Source organism: Oncorhynchus nerka, linkage group LG23 (assembly GCF_034236695.1).
Source record: "Oncorhynchus nerka isolate Pitt River linkage group LG23, Oner_Uvic_2.0, whole genome shotgun sequence".
In the NCBI taxonomy this organism is placed as follows: domain Eukaryota; kingdom Metazoa; phylum Chordata; class Actinopteri; order Salmoniformes; family Salmonidae; genus Oncorhynchus; species Oncorhynchus nerka.
The window spans coordinates 1,792,374-1,813,270 of record NC_088418.1 but is presented as its reverse complement, the minus strand read 5'-3'; the positions used below and the strand labels follow the sequence as shown (position 1 = coordinate 1,813,270).

The 20,897-nt window shown below is 51.9% G+C and overlaps 1 protein-coding gene across 1 annotated transcript in view; it reads right to left on the bottom strand.

Moving 5' to 3' along the window:
- LOC115125017 (nidogen-1-like) overlaps positions 1–20,897 on the bottom strand; it is a 109,474-nt gene that overhangs the window by 16,990 nt on the left and 71,587 nt on the right. Inside the window, 4 exon segments of the mRNA XM_065007774.1 lie at positions 4,010–4,117; positions 4,119–4,177; positions 7,247–7,468; positions 9,243–9,362. Of these exon segments, the coding sequence (XP_064863846.1) occupies positions 4,010–4,117; positions 4,119–4,177; positions 7,247–7,468; positions 9,243–9,362 (509 nt within the window).

Here is a 20,897-nt window from a genome sequence, read left to right as displayed (position 1 = left end):
GCAGAATGACCTGGTACCAGCAGGCAGAATGACTTGGTACCAGCAGGCAGAATGACTTGGTACCAGCAGGCAGAATGACTTGGTACCAGCAGGCAGAATGACTTGGTACCAGCAGGCAGAATGACTTGGTACCAGCAGGCAGAATGACTTGGTACCAGCAGGCAGAATGACCTGGTACCAGCAGGCAGAATGACCTGGTACCAGCAGGCAGAATGACCTGGTACCAGCAGAATGAGTTGGTACCAGCAGAATGACCTGGTACCAGCAGAATGAGTTGGTACCAGCAGAATGACCTGGTACCAGCAGAATGACCTGGTACCAGCAGAATGATTTGGTACCAGCAGAATGACCTGGTACCAGCAGAATGACTTGGTACCAGCAGAATGACCTGGTACCAGCAGAATGACCTGGTACCAGCAGAATGATTTGGTACCAGCAGAATGACCTGGTACCAGCAGAATGACTTGGTACCAGCAGAATGACCTGGTACCAGCAGAATGACCTGGTACCAGCAGAATGACCTGGTACCAGCAGAATGACTTGGTACCAGCAGAATGACCTGGTACCAGCAGAATGACCTGGTACCAGCAGAATGACCTGGTACCAGCAGAATGACTTGGTACCAGCAGAATGACCTGGTACCAGCAGAATGACCTGGTACCAGCAGAATGACTTGGTACCAGCAGAATGACCTGGTACCAGCAGAATGACCTGGTACCAGCAGAATGACCTGGTACCAGCAGAATGACTTGGTACCAGCAGAATGACCTGGTACCAGCAGAATGACCTGGTACCAGCAGAATGACTTGGTACCAGCAGAATGACCTGGTACCAGCAGAATGACCTGGTACCAGCAGAATGACCTGGTACCAGCAGAATGACCTGGTACCAGCAGAATCAGACGAAACATAAACACTGTTGTGTAATTTTAAATACATACCTAAATGTCCTAAACAAACCATAACAATCCAGGAGATACGTCCCAAATTACACCCTATTCCCTATACTATACAGTGTATTACTTTTGACTAGAGCCCTGTGGGTCGATAGTAGTGTACAGGGGAGAAGGATGCCATTGGGGAAACCGTTGAGCAACAGGAAATCCCACTGCTACAAATCACTTGTGACTTTATATCCTAAATAAGACAACTACAGTAACAATGCAGTCTCCCTGAACCCACTTCAACCACGTATTCACTTTCCCAAACAGCATCCACATGGTGTTTAACCTTATAACAAATTAAACGCAAACCAGACACAGTCTCAACCACCCACAGATATGACTGCCTTCACTAAAGAGTTAGTCACTGAGAGCAGAAGACGAAGCTTGGTTCCAGATCTGTTTGTGTTGTCTTGCCAACTGCTATGGTAACAATGACCAAAGGCAGAGCCAATGGATGGGGTACCAGGCTAGTGGTGCTGGTAGTCGGTAGATACAGAACAGGACATTCAGATAGGAGCAGGCCTGTCAACGACAACATCAACAACAACAACTTCTCCCCGGTAGACACAGAACAGGACATTCAGATAGGAGCAGGCCTGTCAACATCAACAACATCAACTTCTCCCCGGTAGATGCAGAACAGGACATTCAGATAGGAGCAGGCCTGTCAACATCAACAACAACAACTTCTCCCCGGTAGATACAGAACACGACATTCAGATAGGAGCAGGCCTGTCAACATCAACAACATCAACTTCTCCCCGGTAGACACAGAACAGGACATTCAGATAGGAGCAGGCCTGTCAACGACAACATCAACATCAACAACTTCTCCCCGGTAGACACAGAACAGGACATTCAGATAGGAGCAGGCCTGTCAACGACAACATCAACAACTTCTCACCGGTAGATACAGAACAGGACATTCAGATAGGAGCAGGCCTGTCAACGACAACATCAACAACATCAACTTCTCCCCGGTAGACACAGAACAGGACATTCAGATAGGAGCAGGCCTGTCAACGACAACATCAACAACATCAACTTCTCCCCGGTAGACACAGAACAGGACATTCAGATAGGAGCAGGCCTGTCAACATCAACAACAACAACTTCTCCCCGGTAGATACAGAACAGGACATTCAGATAGGAGCAGGCCTGTCAACATCAACAACAACAACTTCTCCCCGGTAGACACAGAACAGGACATTCAGATAGGAGCAGGCCTGTCAACATCAACAACAACAACTTCTCCCGGTAGACACAGAACAGGACATTCAGATAGGAGCAGGCCTGTCAACGACAACATCAACAACTTCTCCCGGTAGATACAGAACAGGACATTCAGATAGGAGCAGGCCTGTCAACGACAACATCAACAACTTCTCCCGGTAGATACAGAACAGGACATTCAGATAGGAGCAGGCCTGTCAACATCAACAACAACAACTTCTCCCCGGTAGACACAGAACAGGACATTCAGATAGGAGCAGGCCTGTCAACATCAACAACATCAACTTCTCCCCGGTAGATGCAGAACAGGACATTCAGATAGGAGCAGGCCTGTCAACGACAACATCAACATCAACAACTTCTCCCGGTAGACACAGAACAGGACATTCAGATAGGAGCAGGCCTGTCAACGACAACATCAACAACTTCTCCCGGTAGATACAGAACAGGACATTCAGATAGGAGCAGGCCTGTCAACGACAACATCAACAACTTCTCCCCGGTAGATACAGAACAGGACATTCAGATAGGAGCAGGCCTGTCAACATCAACAACAACAACTTCTCACCGGTAGACACAGAACAGGACATTCAGATAGGAGCAGGCCTGTCAACGACAACATCAACATCAACAACTTCTCACCGGTAGACACAGAACAGGACATTCAGATAGGAGCAGGCCTGTCAACGACAACATCAACAACATCAACTTCTCACCGGTAGATACAGAACAGGACATTCAGATAGGAGCAGGCCTGTCAACGACAACATCAACAACATCAACTTCTCACCGGTAGATACAGAACAGGACATTCAGATAGGAGCAGGCCTGTCAACGACAACATCAACAACTTCTCCCCGGTAGATACAGAACAGGACATTCAGATAGGAGCAGGCCTGTCAACATCAACAACAACAACTTCTCCCCGGTAGATACAGAACAGGACATTCAGATAGGAGCAGGCCTGTCAACGACAACATCAACAACAACAACTTCTCCCCGGTAGACACAGAACAGGACATTCAGATAGGAGCAGGTCTGTCAACGACAACATCAACAACAACAACTTCTCCCCGGTAGATACAGAACAGGACATTCAGATAGGAGCAGGCCTGTCAACGACAACATCAACAACTTCTCCCGGTAGATACAGAACAGGACATTCAGATAGGAGCAGGCCTGTCAACATCAACAACAACAAACTTCTCCCGGTAGACACAGAACAGGACATTCAGATAGGAGCAGGCCTGTCAACATCAACATCAACAACATCAACTTCTCCCCGGTAGACACAGAACAGGACATTCAGATAGGAGCAGGCCTGTCAACATCAACAACATCAACTTCTCACTGGTAGATACAGAACAGGACATTCAGATAGGAGCAGGCCTGTCAACATCAACAACTTCTCCCCGGTAGACACAGAACAGGACATTCAGATAGGAGCAGGCCTGTCAACATCAACAACAACAACTTCTCACCGGTAGACACAGAACAGGACATTCAGATAGGAGCAGGCCTGTCAACGACAACATCAACAACTTCTCACTGGTAGATACAGAACAGGACATTCAGATAGGAGCAGGCATGTCAACGACAACATCAACAACTTCTCCCCGGTAGATACAGAACAGGACATTCAGATAGGAGCAGGCCTGTCAACGACAACATCAACAACAACAACTTCTCACTGGTAGATACAGAACAGGACATTCAGATAGGAGCAGGCCTGTCAACATCAACAACAACAACTTCTCCCCGGTAGATACAGAACAGGACATTCAGATAAGAGCAGGCCTGTCAACGACAACATCAACAACATCAACTTCTCACCGGTAGATGCAGGACAGTCTTTGCCTCTGTCTTCTTCATGTTGTATCCCTCCAACGGGACAAACTTCAGACTCTGAGCAAAGAGCAGGTGTGTGCCGGGGTAGAGGGTAAACATCTGGCCTGGGAGTAGGGCCTACTGCGGGACGAACTGTTGGTCCTTGTTCTATACCTGGTAGAGAGATGAATCAATCAATGAATCAATCAATGACTCAATCAACAGACATCTGGCCTGGGAGTAAGGCCTACTGCGGGATCGAACTGTTGGTCCTCGTTCTATACCTGCAATCCTGAAAACGTCAGCTTTTAATTGTGACCGACATTGGTACCTTCTTCCGACGGTGTCATTGAATATTAACATATACAGTGGCTGAGTCTTAATTCATATGATTCACTGAGGTGGCATTCTGACCTGAGTCTCTGTTTACTGAGTCTTAATTCATATGATTCACTGAGGGTGGTATTCTGACCTGAGTCTCTGTTTACTGAGTCTTAATTCATATGATTCACTGAGGGTATTCTGACCTGAGTCTCTGTTTACTGAGTCTTAATTCATATGATTCACTGAGGGTGGTATTCTGACCTGAGTCTCTGTTTACTGAGTCTTAATTCATATGATTCACTGAGGGTGGTATTCTGACCTGAGTCTCTGTTTACTGAGTCTTAATTCATATGATTCACTGAGGGTGGTATTCTGACCTGAGTCTCTGTTTACTGAGTCTTAATTCATATGATTCACTGAGGGTGGTATTCTGACCTGAGTCTCTGTTTACTGAGTCTTAATTCATATGATTCACTGAGGGTGGTATTCTGACCTGAGTCTCTGTTTACTGAGTCTTAATTCATATGATTCACTGAGGGTGGTATTCTGACCTGAGTCTCTGTTTACTGAGTCTTAATTCATATGATTCACTAAGGGTGGTATTCTGACCTGAGTCTCTGTTTACTGAGTCTTAATTCATATGATTCACTGAGGGTGGTATTCTGACCTGAGTCTCTGTTTACTGAGTCTTAATTCATATGATTCACTGAGGGTGGTATTCTGACCTGAGTCTCTGTTTACTGAGTCTTAATTCATATGATTCACTGAGGGTGGTATTCTGACCTGAGTCTCTGTTTACTGAGTCTTAATTCATATGATTCACTGAGGGTGGTATTCTGACCTGAGTCTCTGTTTACTGAGTCTTAATTCATATGATTCACTAAGGGTGGTATTCTGACCTGAGTCTCTGTTTACTGAGTCTTAATTCATATGATTCACTGAGGGTGGTATTCTGACCTGAGTCTCTGTTTACTGAGTCTTAATTCATATGATTCACTGAGGGTGGTATTCTGACCTGAGTCTCTGTTTACTGAGTCTTAATTCATATGATTCACTAAGGGTGGTATTCTGACCTGAGTCTCTGTTTACTGAGTCTTAATTCATATGATTCACTGAGGGTGGTATTCTGACCTGAGTCTCTGTTTACTGAGTCTTAATTCATATGATTCACTGAGGGTGGTATTCTGACCTGAGTCTCTGTTTACTGAGTCTTAATTCATATGATTCACTGAGGGTGGTATTCTGACCTGAGTCTCTGTTTACTGAGTCTTAATTCATATGATTCACTGAGGGTGGTATTCTGACCTGAGTCTCTGTTTACTGAGTCTTAATTCATATGATTCACTGAGGGTGGTATTCTGACCTGAGTCTCTGTTTACTGAGTCTTAATTCATATGATTCACTGAGGGTGGTATTCTGACCTGAGTCTCTGTTTACTGAGTCTTAATTCATATGATTCACTGAGGGTGGTATTCTGACCTGAGTCTCTGTTTACTGAGTCTTAATTCATATGATTCACTAAGGGTGGTATTCTGACCTGAGTCTCTGTTTACTGAGTCTTAATTCCATATGATTCACTGAAGGGTGGTATTCTGACCTGAGTCTCTGTTTACTGAGTCTTAATTCATATGATTCACTGAGGGTGGTATTCTGACCTGAGTCTCTGTTTACTGAGTCTTAATTCATATGATTCACTGAGGGTGGTATTCTGACCTGAGTCTCTGTTTACTGAGTCTTAATTCATATGATTCACTGAGGGTGGTATTCTGACCTGAGTCTCTGTTTACTGAGTCTTAATTCATATGATTCACTGAGGGTGGTATTCTGACCTGAGTCTCTGTTTACTGAGTCTTAATTCATATGATTCACTAAGGGTGGTATTCTGACCTGAGTCTCTGTTTACTGAGTCTTAATTCATATGATTCACTGAGGGTGGTATTCTGACCTGAGTCTCTGTTTACTGAGTCTTAATTCATATGATTCACTGAGGGTGGTATTCTGACCTGAGTCTCTGTTTACTGAGTCTTAATTCATATGATTCACTGAGGGTGGTATTCTGACCTGAGTCTCTGTTTACTGAGTCTTAATTCATATGATTCACTATGGTATTCTGACCTGAGTCTCTGTTTACAGTCTTAATTCATATGATTCACTGAGGGTGGTATTCTGACCTGAGTCTCTGTTTACTGAGTCTTAATTCATATGATTCACTGAGGGTGGTATTCTGACCTGAGTCTCTGTTTACTGAGTCTTAATTCATATGATTCACTGAGGGTGGTATTCTGACCTGAGTCTCTGTTTACTGAGTCTTAATTCATATGATTCACTAAGGGTGGTATTCTGACCTGAGTCTCTGTTTACTGAGTCTTAATTCATATGATTCACTGAGGGTGGTATTCTGACCTGAGTCTCTGTTTACTGAGTCTTAATTCATATGATTCACTGAGGGTGGTATTCTGACCTGAGTCTCTGTTTACTGAGTCTTAATTCATATGATTCACTGAGGGTGGTATTCTGACCTGAGTCTCTGTTTACTGAGTCTTAATTCATATGATTCACTGAGGGTGGTATTCTGACCTGAGTCTCTGTTTACTGAGTCTTAATTCATATGATTCACTGAGGTGGTATTCTGACCTGAGTCTCTGTTTACTGAGTCTTAATTCATATGATTCACTGAGGGTGGTATTCTGACCTGAGTCTCTGTTTACTGAGTCTTAATTCATATGATTCACTGAGGGTGGTATTCTGACCTGAGTCTCTGTTTACTGAGTCTTAATTCATATGATTCACTGAGGGTGGTATTCTGACCTGAGTCTCTGTTTACTTAACGGAAATGTCCACTCAAGTCTCCCATTGTTTGAAGATATACACTAAAATTCAGTTGTCCTCTTAATCAGGTTGATGGAGAGTATAACTCACACAGTGGTCTGCCTCTGCCGGGCCCAGTGCGTGTTCCTGGGATCTCCAGTCCGTTACGGTCAACACACCAACAATGTCCGATGGAGCCGTGGCACTGGGAGGCCTCGTAGGCTCCCTGGCCGTCACAGGTAGGCACGTACTGACCAGGCACCGGCTGGGGCCCGTACTCTGTAGAGCCTAGGAGACGGTCCCTGTGGGTCTCACACTGCGACTTCGTAGGCTCTGGGAGGAGGGAAATGAACAATCAATCAAAGATATTTATAAAAGCCCTTTTATATCAACAGTTGGGTTATTAGTTGGAAGGAGATGACCTTTATTTAACTAGACACGTCAGTTAAGAACAGTTGGGTTATTAGTTGGAAGGAGATTACCTTTATTTAACTAGGCAAGTCAGTTAAGAACACATTCTTATTTTCAATGACGGCCTGGGAACAGTGGGTTAACTTCCTGTTCAGGGGCAGAACGACAGATTTGTACCTTGTCAGCTCGGGGGTTTGACCTTGCAACCTTCCGGTTACTAGTCCAATGCTCTAACCACTAGGCTACCCTGCCGCCCCAAGATACATAACAATGAGGACTTAAAGTTGACGTCTACCTAGATGGGCATATAGAATCCCCTCTGAGAGAAAGACATTAATAATCAATATAGTACATACTGTGTTGTCAGAGCTTCATAGATTCATCATGGACGTGTATAACTGGTGTAGCTACTGTAGGGAGTTACTGTTACAAGCGTTGGCTTTCTGGTTGGCTTTGATTTAGCCAGCTCATTCCACTCTCAATATTGTTTATCCTCATGTGATCCTTGTTTGAGCCCTGTTTTAATTATCTCCCTTCCCTCTCTCACTCCCTCTCTCTCCCTCCCTCTCTCTCTCTCTCTCCCCCTCCCCCAGCTCTCTCTCCCCCAGCCTCTCCCCCTCCCAGCTCTCTCTCTCTCCCCCTCCATCTCTCTCTCTCTCTCTCTCTCTCTCTCTCTCTCTCTCTCTCTCTCTCTCTCTCTCCCCCTCCCCCCTAGCTCTCCCCCTCCCAGCTCTCTCTCTCCCCCCTCCATCTCTCTCTCTCTCTCTCTTCTCTCTCTCTCTCTCTCTCTCTCTCCCCCCTAGCTCTCCCCCTCCCAGCTCTCTCTCTCTCCCCTCCATCTCTCTCTCGCCCCCTCCCCCAGCTCTCTCTCCCCCTAGCCCCCCACCAGCTCTCTCTCCCCCCCCAGCCCCTCTCTCTCTCTCCCCCTCCATCTCTCTCTCTCTCTCTCTCTCTCTCTCCCCCTCTCTCTCTCTCCCCCCTAGCTCTCCCCCTCCCAGCTCTCTCTCTCTCCCCCTCCATCTCTCTCTCTCTATCTCTCCAAAGCAGGAATGTGTTTTCTTTTCCAAGAATGATGCTGGATAATGATAGGAATGTACTTTGGGAAAAGAGAGAGACAGGAGAGAGAGAGAGAGAGAGAAAGAGGAGAGAGAGAGAGAGAGACAGGAGAGAGAGAGAGAGAGAGAGAGAGAGAGAGAGAGAGAGAGAGAGAGAGAGAGAGAGAGAGGAGAGAGCGAGAGAGAGAGAGGAGACAGGAGAGAGAGAGAGAGAGAGAGAGAGAGGGATTGTGTGTCTCGTTTTTTCAAAGTATCCACTGTAGTCAAAGTGTAGTGTATTTATTACTAAGAGAGTTGCGGCAGGCAGCTATGAGCCAGTGACCCCTGGGCTACAGCTGAACATCAGTGGCTGGTGATGCAGTAGGTCTGGGTCTGTTTTAATGGGTTTGTTATCTACTCATCCGTCTGTGGGAACAGTAAAGGCTATGTTGGGGGAGGAAGAGGGGGGAAGAAGGGAGTGTTGCTTTGGAACATTACCCCATTACTGTTCTGTAAACATTCTGTAAACATTCTGTAATGGATAAGGGTCATGTTTTAACTGAAAGGGTCAGAATATAGTGAAAACGTTTCGCGACTTCGGAGCAAGTCAGGTCTTTACCTGACAGACAACCATGATGTTCTTCCATTCCACAGAGACGTACCTGAGGAGCAGTAGAAGCCGTCACCGTAGTAACCTGGCCTGCACTGGCAGGTAAAGGACCCCTGGGTGTTATAACACACAGCCTTCTGGTGGCACCTGGCAGACTGGCACTCATCGATATCTACAGGGGACGAGAAGGCTTTATTTCAAATAAGGTGACATTACATGTTATCAAAGGCAGCACACGCAATAGTTATCCTTTGACACAATAAAATCTAGTTAAAACACATATTTCCTGGAATGGAGAGAGGCAAGGTGGGAGGGAGGGAGGTAGGAGGGAGGAGGGATGGAGGGAGGGAGGGAGGGAGGTAGGAGGGAGGGAGGGGAGGGAGGGAGGGAGGGAGGGAGGGAGGGAGGGAGGGAGGAGGGAGGGAGGGAGGGATGGGGAGGGATGGAGGGATGGAGAGGGAGGAGAGGAGGGAGGGAGGTAGGTGGAGGGAGGGAGGGAGGGAGGGAGGGAGGTAGGGAGGGAGGGAGGGAGGGAGGGAGGAGGGAGGGAGGGAGGGAGGGAGGGATAGGGGAGGGAGGGAGGGAGGGAGGGAGGGAGGAGGGATGGAGGAGGGAGGGAGGGAGGTAGGGAGGGAGGGAGGGGGGGAGGGAGGGAGGGAGGGAGGGATGGAGGGAGGGAGGGAGGGAGGAGGGATGGAGGGAGGGAGGGAGGGGAGGGAGGGAGGGAGGGAGGGAGGGAGGTAGGGAGGAGGGAGGGAGGGAGGAGGAGGGAGGGAGGGAGGGAGGAGGGAGGGAGGGAGGGAGGGAGGGAGGGAGGGAGGGAGGGAGGAGGGGAGGGATGGAGGGGAGGGAGGAGGAGGATGGAGGGAGGAGGGGGAGGGAGGGAGGGAGGTAGGGAGGGATGGAGGGAGGGAGGAGGGAGGAGGAGGGAGGGATGGAGGTGGAGGGAGGAGGGAGGGAGGAGGGAGGGATGGAGGAGGGAGGGAGGGAGGGAGGAGAGGTAGGGAGGAGGGAGGGAGGGAGGGAGGTAGGATGGGATGGGAGGGAGGGAGGAGGGAGGGAGGGAGGGATGGAGGGAGGGAGGGAGGGAGGAGGGAGGGAGGTAGGGAGGGAGGAGGAGGGAGGGAGGGAGGGAGGGATGGAGGGAGGGAGGGAGGGAGGGATGGAGGGAGGGATGGAGGGAGGAGGGAGGGAGGGAGGGAGGGATGGAGGGAGGTAGGGAGGTAGGGAGGTAGGGAGGTAGGGGGAGGGAGGTAGGATGGATGGAGGAGGGAGGGAGGGAGTAGGGAGGGAGGGAGGAGAGAGGGAGGCAAGGTGGGAGGGAGGGAGGGAGGTAGGGAGGTGGGAGGAATGGAGAGAGGCAGGGAGGGAGGAGGGAGGAGGAGGAGGGAGGGAGGGAGGGAGGGAGGGAGGGAGAGGGATGGAGGGGGAGGGAGGGAGGGAGGGGGGGAGGAGGGGAGGGAGGAGGGAGGGAGGGAGGAGGTAGGGAGGGAGGTAGGGAGGAGGTAGGGAGGGAGGTAGGATGGATGGAGGGGGAGGGAGGGAGGAGGTAGGGGTAGGGAGGGAGGGAGGGAGGAGAGGAGGGAGGAGGGAGGGATGGAGAGGGAGGGAGGGGAGGAGGGAGTAGGGAGGTGGAGGAGGAATGGAGGGAGAGGAGGGAGGGAAGGAGGGAGGGAGGAGGGAGGGAGGGAGGGGAGGAGGGGGAGGAATGGAGAGAGGCAAGGTGGAGGGAGGGATGGAGGGAGGGATGGAGGAGGTAGGAGGGATGGAGGGAGGGAGGGAGGGGAGGAGGGATGGAGGGAGGGAGGTAGGAGGGATGGAGGGAGGGAGGTAGGAGGGATGGAGGGAGGAGGGAGGTAGGAGGGATGGAGGGAGGGAGAGAATAGGGAGCCCACTCTGTGAAGGAAATAAATGACCAAGAGGACAGGCATAAAGATGAAGTCCACGGTTTGAATGGTGTCAGGTAGTTTTATATTGTATTCATTTGAACTTAACAATATGAAATGGGGGTATTTAGATTTAGTATTTGACTATATAGTGTTACAGGCTTTGATTTTCCCATTTATATTTCGAGGTTAGCAAGTTAGCACGTTAGCAAGTTAGCACGTTAGCAAGGCACACCGATTGGTGGCACTTCATTTTTTTGTTTACCTGTTCTTGGGCAAATTTAGTTGCCGCTCATGTTGCGTGTCTTTTAGGTCCCAGTTGTTGTTGCTAGTCAACTTTCAGTGGAACCCCCACGAGCGTCTTTCAGAATCCCTCCTAAAACACCACCTGTTTCGTTTGGTTGTGGTCAGTGGCTCTTTGTTAGTTCCCCATTCTGTTTGAGTGACATTATTTGGTTGGACTTGGAGGGAAAGAGAAGATGAGGATGCAGCCAAACAACATCAACAAGAACGTGCCTGTAATCCATGGCTTCTGGTTGGGAAATGTACGTACGGTCACTGTGGGGAGGATGTCATCGATGAACTTATTGATGAAGCCGGTGACTGAGGTGGTATACTCCTCAATGTCATTGGATGAATCCCGGAACATATTCCAGTCTGTGCTAGCAAAACCGACCTGTAGGTTAGCATCCGTGTCATCTGACCACTTCCGTATTGAGTGAGTCACTGGTACTTCCTGATTTAGTTTTTGCTTGTAAGCAGGAATCAGGGGGATAGAATTATGGACAGATTTGCCAAATGGAGTGTGAGGGAGAGCTTTGTATGCGTCGCTGTGTGGAGTATAGGAGGTCTAGAGTTTTGTGCGTCTCTGTGTGGAGTAAAGGAGGTCTAGAGTTTTGTATGCGTCTCTGTGTGGAGTAAAGGTGGTCTAGAGCTTTATGCGTCTGTGTGGAGTAAAGGAGGTCTAGAGTTTTGTATGCGTCTCTGTGTGGAGAAAAGGTGATGTAGAGTTTTGTATGCGTCTCTGTGTGGAGTAAAGGAGGTCTAGAGCTTTATGCGTCTCTGTGTGGAGAAAAGGGAGGTCTAGAGCTTTGTATGCGTCTCTGTGTGGAGAAAAGGAGGTCTAGAGCTTTGTATGCGTCTCTGTGTGGAGTAAAGGAGGTCTAGAGCTTTATGCGTCTCTGTGTGGAGTAAAGGAGGTCTAGAGCTTTATGCGTCTCTGTGTGGAGTAAAGGAGGTCTAGAGCTTTATGCGTCTCTGTGTGGAGTAAAGGAGGTCTAGAGTTTTTCCCCTCTGGTTCCACATTTGACATGCTGGTAGAAATGAGGTAAAACAGATTTAAGTTTCCCTGCAATAAAGTCCCCAGCCACTAGGAGCACCGCTTCTGGATGAGCATTTTCTTGTTTGGTTATGACCTTACACAGCTCATTGAGTGGAGTCTTAGCGCCAGCATCGGTTTGTGGTGGTAAATAGACAGCTACGAAAAATATAGATGAGAACTATAGTGTGGTCTACAGCTTATCATGAGGTACTCTACCTCAGACGAGTAATACCTTGAGACTTCTTTAATATTAGACATTGTGCACCAGCAGTTATTGACAAATAGACACACACCTCCACACCTCCAGAAATAGTTGCTCTGTCCTGCCGGTCCAGCCAGATCTAAATCATCTGTGTCATCGTTAAGCCACGTCTCGGTGAAACATAAGATATTACAGTTTTTAATGTCCCGTTGGTAGGAGAGTCTTAATCGTAGATCGTACAGTTTGTTTTCCAATGGCTGCACGTTGGCCGATAATACGGAGGGTAGTGGTGGTCAATTCTTACAAGGCACCCAGCCCTCCTCCCCCTTTTTCTCCTTCTTTTGTTCACACGGATGACAGGGATTTTTTTGTAGCATTTGCTGGAAAACCTTTGACATGAAATTTGAACTTTGGTCTTGATTACACTAAAAACAGAAGTCAAAAGTTTTAGAAGAATTTCACCAGGGCCTTAACAATACTGGGAGACGTGATTTTCCTAATGAGCGTTTTGGACATCATGTCAGAGGTCCTTTAGAGCTGTCTGAGAGAGACACATTAAACACAAAAACAAATCTGTTGGAGTACGATAGTGCTTTTCACACTTCAGAGTTTGCCAGTGAGAATCTGGAGAAGGCACAAATGAAAACGAAATTTTAATATGATCGAAAGGCCCGAAACCTCACTTTGATAGATAGGGTCAATCGATCAATTAAATAATACTTTTAGAAAAGAAAAAACATCTTTAATTTACAATCTCTAGAGAATAAGAACTGGATGGGAGGGGTTGAGGGGAGCTGGGACTGGATGGGAGGGGTTGAGGGGAGCTGGGACTGGATGGGAGGGGTTGAGGGAGCTGGGACTGGATGGGGTTCAGAGATAGATGGGAGGGGTTGAGGGAGCTGAAGGGACTGGATGGGAGGGGTCTGGGACTGGATGGGAGGGGTAGGGAGCTGGGACTGGATGGGAGGGGTTGAGGGGAGCTGGGACTGGATGGGGTTCAGAGATAGATGGGAGGGGTTGAGGGAGCTGGGACTGGATGGGGTTCAGAGATAGATGGGAGGGGTTGAGGGAGCTGGGACTGGATGGGGTTCAGAGATAGATGGGAGGGGTTGAGGGGAGCTGGGACTGGATGGGGTTCAGAGATAGATGGGAGGGGTTGAGGGGAGCTGGGACTGGATGGTGGTCAGAGATAGATGGGAGGGGTTGAGGGAGCTGGGACTGGATGGGGTTCAGAGATAGATGGGAGGGGTTGAGGGGAGCTGGGACTGGATGGGGTTCAGAGATAGATGGGAGGGGTTGAGGGAGCTGGGACTGGATGGTGGTCAGAGATAGATGGGAGGGGTTGAGGGAGCTGGGACTGGATGGGGTTCAGAGATAGATGGGAGGGGTTGAGGGGAGCTGGGACTGGATGGTGTTCAGAGATAGATGGGAGGGGTTGAGGGCTGGGCTGGGGGGTTCAGAGATAGATGGGAGGGGTTGAGGGAGCTGGATGGTGGTCAGAGATAGATGGGAGGGGTTGAGGGGAGCTGGGACTGGATGGGGTTCAGAGATAGATGGGAGGGTTGAGGGAGCTGGGACTGGATGGGGTTCAGAGATAGATGGGAGGGGTTGAGGGGAGCTGGGACTGGATGGGGTTCAGAGATAGATGGGAGGGGTTGAGGGGAGCTGAAGGGACTGGATGGGGTTCAGAGATAGATGGGAGGGGTTGAGGGGAGCTGGGACTGGATGGGGTTCAGAGATAGATGGGAGGGGTTGAGGGGAGCTGGGGGTCACTGGATGGGGTGGTCAGAGATAGATGGGAGGGGTTGAGGGGAGCTGGGACTGGATGGTGGTCAGAGATAGATGGGAGGGGTTGAGGGGAGCTGGGACTGGATGGTGGTCAGAGATAGATGGGAGGGGTTGAGGGAGCTGGGACTGGATGGTGGTGGATGGGAGGGGTTGAGGGAGCTGGGACAGCTGGGACTGGATGGTGGTCAGAGATAGATGGGAGGGGTTGAGGGAGCTGGGATGGGAGGGGTTGAGGGAGCTGGGACTGGATGGTGGTCAGAGATAGATGGGAGGGGTTGAGGGGAGCTGGGACTGGATGGTGGTCAGAGATAGATGGGAGGGGTTGAGGGAGCTGGGACTGGTGGTGGTCAGAGATAGATGGGAGGGGTTGAGGGGAGCTGGGACTGGATGGTGGTCAGAGATAGATGGGAGGGGTTGAGGGGAGCTGGGACTGGATGGTGGTTCAGAGATAGATGGGAGGGGTTGAGGGGAGCTGGGACTGGGGTGCTGATGGGAGGGAGGGGAGCTGGGACTGGATGGTGGTCAGAGATAGATGGGAGGGGTTGAGGGAGCTGGGACTGGATGGGGTTCAGAGATAGATGGGAGGGGTTGAGGGGAGCTGGGGGAGGGGTTGACTGGATGGGGTTCAGAGATAGATGGGAGGGGTTGAGGGAGCTGGGACTGGATGGGGTTCAGAGATAGATGGGAGGGGTTGAGGGGAGCTGGGACTGGATGGTGGTCAGAGATAGATGGGAGGGTTGAGGGGAGCTGGGACTGGATGGGGTCAGCTAGATGGGAGGGGTTGAGGGAGCTGGGACTGGGGTGGTCAGAGATAGATGGGAGGGGTTGAGGGAGCTGGGACTGGATGGTGGTCAGAGATAGATGGGAGGGGTTGAGGGAGCTGGGACTGGATGGGGTCAGAGATAGATGGGAGGGGTGGGGAGCTGGGACTGATGGTGGCAGAGATGAGGGGTTGAGGGAGCTGGGACTGGATGGTGGTCAGAGATAGATGGGAGGGGAGGGAGCTTGAGGGGTCAGCTGATGGAGGGGTTGAGGGGAGCTGGGACTGGATGGTGGTCAGAGATAGATGGGAGGGGTTGAGGGAGCTGGGACTGGATGGTGGTCAGAGATAGATGGGAGGGGTTGAGGGGCTGGGACTGGGATGGTGGTCAGAGATAGATGGGAGGGGTTGAGGGGAGCTGGGACTGGATGGTGGTCAGAGATAGATGGGAGGGGTTGAGGGGAGCTGGGACTGGATGGTGGTCAGAGATAGATGGGAGGGGTTGAGGGAGCTGGGACTGGATGGGGTTCAGAGATAGATGGGAGGGGTTGAGGGGAGCTGGGACTGGATGGGGTTCAGAGATAGATGGGAGGGTTGAGGGAGCTGGGGGACTGGATGGGGTTCAGAGATAGATGGGAGGGGTTGAGGGGAGCTGGGACTGGATGGGGTTCAGAGATAGATGGGAGGGGTTGAGGGGAGCTGGGACTGGATGGGGTCAGGGATAGGGAGGGGTTGAGCTGGGACTGGATGGGAGGGGGGAGGGGTTGAGGGAGCTGGGACTGGATGGGGTCAGAGATAGATGGGAGGGGTTGAGGGAGCTGGGACTGGATGGGGTTCAGAGATAGATGGGAGGGGTTGAGGGGAGCTGGGACTGGATGGGGTTCAGGAGGTTGAGATGGGACTGATGGGAGGATAGATGGGAGGGAGCTGGGACTGGATGGGAGGGGTTGAGAGGAGCTGGGACTGGATGGGAGGGGTTGAGGGGAGCTGGGACTGGATGGGAGGGGGAGGGTTGAGGGGAGCTGGGACTGGATGGGAGGGGGGAGGGGTTGAGGGAGCTGGGACTGGATGGGAGGGGTTGAGAGGAGCTGAAGGGACTGGACTGGGAGGGGTTGAGTTGAGGGAGGGGAGCTGGGACTGGATGGGAGGGGTTGAGAGGAGCTGAAGGGACTGGATGGGAGGGGTTGAGAGGAGCTGGGACTGGATGGGGGGGCTGAGAGGAGCTGGGACTGGATGGGAGGGGTTGAGAGGAGCTGAAGGGACTGGATGGGGTTCAGAGATAGATGGGAGGGGTTGAGGGAGCTGAAGGGACTGGATGGGGTTCAGAGATAGATGGGAGGGGTTGAGAGGAGCTGAAGGGACTGGATGGGGTTCAGAGATAGATGGGAGGGGTTGAGAGGAGCTGGGACTGGATGGGGTTCAGAGATAGATGGGAGGGGTTGAGGGGAGCTGAAGGGACTGGATGGGGTTCAGAGATAGATGGGAGGGGTTGAGAGGAGCTGGGACTGGATGGGGTTCAGAGATAGATGGGAGGGGTTGAGGGAGCTGGGACTGGATGGTGTTCAGAGATAGATGGGAGGGGTTGAGGGGAGCTGAAGGGACTGGATGGGGTTCAGAGATAGATGGGAGGGGTTGAGGGAGCTGAAGGGACTGGATGGTGTTCAGAGATAGATGGGAGGGGTTGAGAGGAGCTGAAGGGACTGGATGGGGTTCAGAGATAGATGGGAGGGGTTGAGAGGAGCTGGGACTGGATGGGGTTCAGAGATAGATGGGAGGGGTTGAGGGGAGCTGAAGGGACTGGATGGGGTTCAGAGATAGATGGGAGGGGTTGAGAGGAGCTGAAGGGACTGGATGGGGTTCAGAGATAGATGGGAGGGGTTGAGAGGAGCTGGGACTGGATGGGGTTCAGAGATAGATGGGAGGGGTTGAGGGAGCTGAAGGGACTGGATGGGGTTCAGAGATAGATGGGAGGGGTTGAGAGGAGCTGGGACTGGATGGGGTTCAGAGATAGATGGGAGGGGTTGAGGGAGCTGGGACTGGATGGTGTTCAGAGATAGATGGGAGGGGTTGAGGGAGCTGGGACTGGATGGTGTTCAGAGATAGATGGGAGGGTTGAGGGGAGCTGAAGGGACTGGATGGGGTTCAGAGATAGATGGGAGGGTTGAGAGGAGCTGGGACTGGATGGGGTTCAGAGATAGATGGGAGGGGTTGAGGGAGCTGGGACTGGATGGTGTTCAGAGATAGATGGGAGGGGTTGAGGGGAGCTGGGACTGGATGGTGTTCAGAGATAGATGGGAGGGGTTGAGGGAGCTGAAGGACTGGATGGGGTTCAGAGATAGATGGGAGGGGTTGAGGGAGCTGAAGGGGCTGGATGGTGTTCAGAGATAGATGGGAGGGGTTGAGAGGAGCTGAAGGGACTGGATGGGGTTCAGAGATAGATGGGAGGGGTTGAGAGGAGCTGGGACTGGATGGGGTTCAGAGATAGATGGGAGGGGTTGAGGGGAGCTGGGACTGGATGGGGTTCAGAGATAGATGGGAGGGGTTGAGAGGAGCTGAAGGACTGGATGGGGTTCAGAGATAGATGGGAGGGGTTGAGAGGAGCTGGGACTGGATGGGGTTCAGAGATAGATGGGAGGGGTTGAGGGAGCTGAAGGGACTGGATGGGGTTCAGAGATAGATGGGAGGGGTTGAGAGGAGCTGGGACTGGATGGGGTTCAGAGATAGATGGGAGGGGTTGAGGGAGCTGGGACTGGATGGTGTTCAGAGATAGATGGGAGGGGTTGAGGGAGCTGGGACTGGATGGTGTTCAGAGATAGATGGGAGGGGTTGAGGGAGCTGAAGGGACTGGATGGGGTTCAGAGATAGATGGGAGGGGTTGAGGGGAGCTGAAGGGACTGGATGGGGTTCAGAGATAGATGGGAGGGGTTGAGGGAGCTGAAGGGACTGGATGGTGTTCAGAGATAGATGGGAGGGGTTGAGGGAGCTGGGACTGGATGGTGGTCAGAGATAGATGGAGGGGTTGAATGGAGCTGAAGGATGGGACTGGATGGTGGTCAGAGATAGATGGGAGGGGTTGAGGGAGCTGGGACTGGATGGGGTTCAGAGATAGATGGGAGGGGTTGAGGGGAGCTGGGACTGGATGGTGTTCAGAGATAGATGGGAGGGGTTGAGGGGAGCTGAAGGACTGGATGGGGTTCAGAGATAGATGGGAGGGGTTGAGGGAGCTGAAGGACTGGATGGGGTTCAGAGATAGATGGGAGGGGTTGAGGGGAGCTGGGACTGGATGGGGTTCAGAGATAGATGGGAGGGGTTGAGGGGAGCTGGGACTGGATGGGGTTCAGAGATAGATGGGAGGGGTTGAGGGGAGCTGGGACTGGATGGTGGTCAGAGATAGATGGGAGGGGTTGAGGGAGCTGAAGGGACTGGATGGTGTTCAGAGATAGATGGGAGGGGTTGAGGGGAGCTGAAGGGGCTGGATGGTGTTCAGAGATAGATGGGAGGGGTTGAGAGGAGCTGAAGGGACTGGATGGGGTTCAGAGATAGATGGGAGGGGTTGAGAGGAGCTGGGACTGGATGGGGTTCAGAGATAGATGGGAGGGGTTGAGGGAGCTGAAGGGACTGGATGGGGTTCAGAGATAGATGGGAGGGGTTGAGAGGAGCTGAAGGGACTGGATGGGGTTCAGAGATAGATGGGAGGGGTTGAGAGGAGCTGGGACTGGATGGGGTTCAGAGATAGATGGGAGGGGTTGAGGGGAGCTGAAGGGACTGGATGGGGTTCAGAGATAGATGGGAGGGGTTGAGAGGAGCTGGGACTGGATGGGGTTCAGAGATAGATGGGAGGGGTTGAGGGGAGCTGGGACTGGATGGTGTTCAGAGATAGATGGGAGGGGTTGAGGGGAGCTGGGACTGGATGGTGTTCAGAGATAGATGGGAGGGGTTGAGGGAGCTGAAGGGACTGGATGGGGTTCAGAGATAGATGGGAGGGGTTGAGGGAGCTGAAGGGACTGGATGGGGTTCAGAGATAGATGGGAGGGGTTGAGGGAGCTGAAGGGACTGGATGGTGTTCAGAGATAGATGGGAGGGGTTGAGGGAGCTGGGACTGGATGGTGGTCAGAGATAGATGGAGGGGTTGAATGGAGCTGAAGGATGGGACTGGATGGTGGTCAGAGATAGATGGGAGGGGTTGAGGGAGCTGGGACTGGATGGGGTTCAGAGATAGATGGGAGGGGTTGAGGGAGCTGGGACTGGATGGTGTTCAGAGATAGATGGGAGGGGTTGAGGGGAGCTGAAGGACTGGATGGGGTTCAGAGATAGATGGGAGGGGTTGAGGGGAGCTGAAGGGACTGGATGGGGTTCAGAGATAGATGGGAGGGGTTGAGGGAGCTGGGACTGGATGGGGTTCAGAGATAGATGGGAGGGGTTGAGGGGAGCTGGGACTGGATGGGGTTCAGAGATAGATGGGAGGGGTTGAGGGAGCTGGGACTGGATGGTGGTCAGAGATAGATGGGAGGGGTTGAGGGAGCTGAAGGGACTGGATGGTGGTCAGAGATAGATGGGAGGGGTTGAGGGAGCTGGGACTGGATGGTGGTCAGAGATAGATGGGAGGGGTTGAGGGGAGCTGAAGGGACTGGATGGGGTTCAGAGATAGATGGGAGGGGTTGAGGGGAGCTGAAGGACTGGATGGGGTTCAGAGATAGATGGGAGGGGTTGAGGGAGCTGGGACTGGATGGGGTTCAGAGATAGATGGGAGGGGTTGAGGGAGCTGGGACTGGATGGGGTTCAGAGATAGATGGGAGGGGTTGAGGGGTTCAGAGCTGGGACTGGATGGGGTTCAGAGATAGATGGGAGGGGTTGAGGGAGCTGGGACTGGATGGGGTTCAGAGATAGATGGGAGGGGTTGAGGGAGCTGGGACTGGATGGTGGTCAGAGATAGATGGGAGGGGTTGAGGGGAGCTGGGACTGGATGGGGTCAGAGATAGATGGGAGGGGTTGAGGGGAGCTGGGACTGGATGGGGTTCAGAGATAGATGGGAGGGGTTGAGGGAGCTGGGACTGGATGGTGGTCAGAGATAGATGGGAGGGGTTGAGGGAGCTGAAGGACTGGATGGTGTTCAGAGATAGATGGGAGGGGTTGAGGGAGCTGAAGGGACTGGATGGGGTTCAGAGATAGATGGGAGGGGTTGAGGGAGCTGGGACTGGATGGGGTTCAGAGATAGATGGGAGGGGTTGAGGGAGCTGGGACTGGATGGGGTTCAGAGATAGATGGGAGGGGTTGAGGGAGCTGGGACTGGATGGGGTTCAGAGATAGATGGGAGGGGTTGAGGGAGCTGGGACTGGATGGGGTTCAGAGATAGATGGGAGGGGAGCTGAGGACTGGAGCTGAAGGGACTGGATGGGGTTCAGAGATAGATGGGAGGGGTTGAGGGGAGCTGAAGGGACTGGATGGGGTTCAGAGATAGATGGGAGGGGTTGAGGGAGCTGGGACTGGATGGGGTTCAGAGATAGATGGGAGGGGTTGAGGGAGCTGGGACTGGATGGGGTTCAGAGATAGATGGGAGGGTTTGAGGGGAGCTGAAGGGACTGGATGGGGTTCAGAGATAGATGGGAGGGGGTTGAGGAGCTGAGCTGGGACTGGATGGGGTTCAGAGATAGATGGGAGGGGTTGAGGGAGCTGAAGGACTGGATGGGGTTCAGAGATAGATGGGAGGGGTTGAGGGGAGCTGGGACTGGATGGGGTTCAGAGATAGATGG